Source organism: Apis dorsata, unplaced genomic scaffold (assembly GCF_000469605.1).
Source record: "Apis dorsata unplaced genomic scaffold, Apis dorsata 1.3 scaffold_137, whole genome shotgun sequence".
NCBI classification, from domain to species: Eukaryota; Metazoa; Arthropoda; class Insecta; order Hymenoptera; family Apidae; genus Apis; species Apis dorsata.
The window spans coordinates 713,252-714,322 of record NW_006263429.1 but is presented as its reverse complement, the minus strand read 5'-3'; the positions used below and the strand labels follow the sequence as shown (position 1 = coordinate 714,322).

General features: G+C 28.0%; 1 protein-coding gene across 1 annotated transcript in view; it reads left to right on the top strand.

Moving 5' to 3' along the window:
* Positions 1-1,071, top strand: part of LOC102674957 (D-galactonate transporter) — a 10,742-nt gene that overhangs the window by 5,599 nt on the left and 4,072 nt on the right. The window contains exons 3-4 of the mRNA XM_006613254.2: positions 299-422; positions 714-866. Coding sequence (XP_006613317.1) covers positions 299-422; positions 714-866 — 277 coding nt within the window. The remainder of the gene's footprint in view (positions 1-298; positions 423-713; positions 867-1,071) is intronic.

Below are 1,071 nucleotides of genomic sequence, written 5' to 3'. Positions count from 1 at the left end.
AAAAAAAAAAAAAAAAAAAAAAAAAAAAACTAAATTATCCTCATAAAATCGTCAATTCGAGATATAATTACGCGCAACATAATTCCAAGATGGGTATCTCGGTATTTTTTTTTTTTTTCCTTTTTCCTCCTTTTTCCTCTTCTTTCTATTCTTTTGGATTCTTATATTCTTATACACAATGTAAATTCTTACATGTAACACGTGTTTATCAACGTACGGACATAATTGAATAATTAGCGATAAATTACAGAGAATATTCATTATTAATGTAATTTTCTTATGCGCTATCGTTTTTAAGGTGTTACAAGCAAAGCGACAGCGGAGGATCTCCACTATGGTGATATTTCTTGTCAATTAAATTCGACCACGTTAGCGATTATTGATCTACCGATTCAGTGTGAGGTGGCCAAAAATGAAAGTTTGTAAGTCTCTTTGTACGTTTTTAAAAGTTTATTATGATATATCATGAAATAATTCGTTTTTTAAATTTTTATTGAAATATTACATTTATTTATCCAAAAAGATAATCTAATAATACTTTGTACATTATTATATAAATAATAGAAAAATAGAATAGAAACTTATACATCTATTTAACATTTCTACTACTAATATGCATGTTATCGATTACATTTATGAACTCGTGTATCCGTTTTAACTCTGATCGAATTAGAACCAACTTAGATAACATTAGAATGTATCTTATTTTACAGTTGTGTGTCCCTGGAACTGAATGGGACCAGCTATTGCGAATGGAACTATAATGGCCTTGGTCTCGACTATCAAATACTAGCTGGTCCGAGTTTCATCGCCGTTTTCACGATTATAGGTGTTGCTTTGGGTATCGCGGCCGATAAATATAACAGGTACAAATATATTATTTATAAAAATTAAATTATCATTGAGATATGAAAATTTTTAAATCCTGGTATTTCTCTTAATTCAATCTCGATCGAGTTTTTTTTTATCGTTAAAAATTTTATTATTTCATTTAAAACAAATTATAAATATTTTCTGTTCGAAGTTACGTGATTTTGTTTTAGTAATGCTCATCGTATTTTGCATATCATA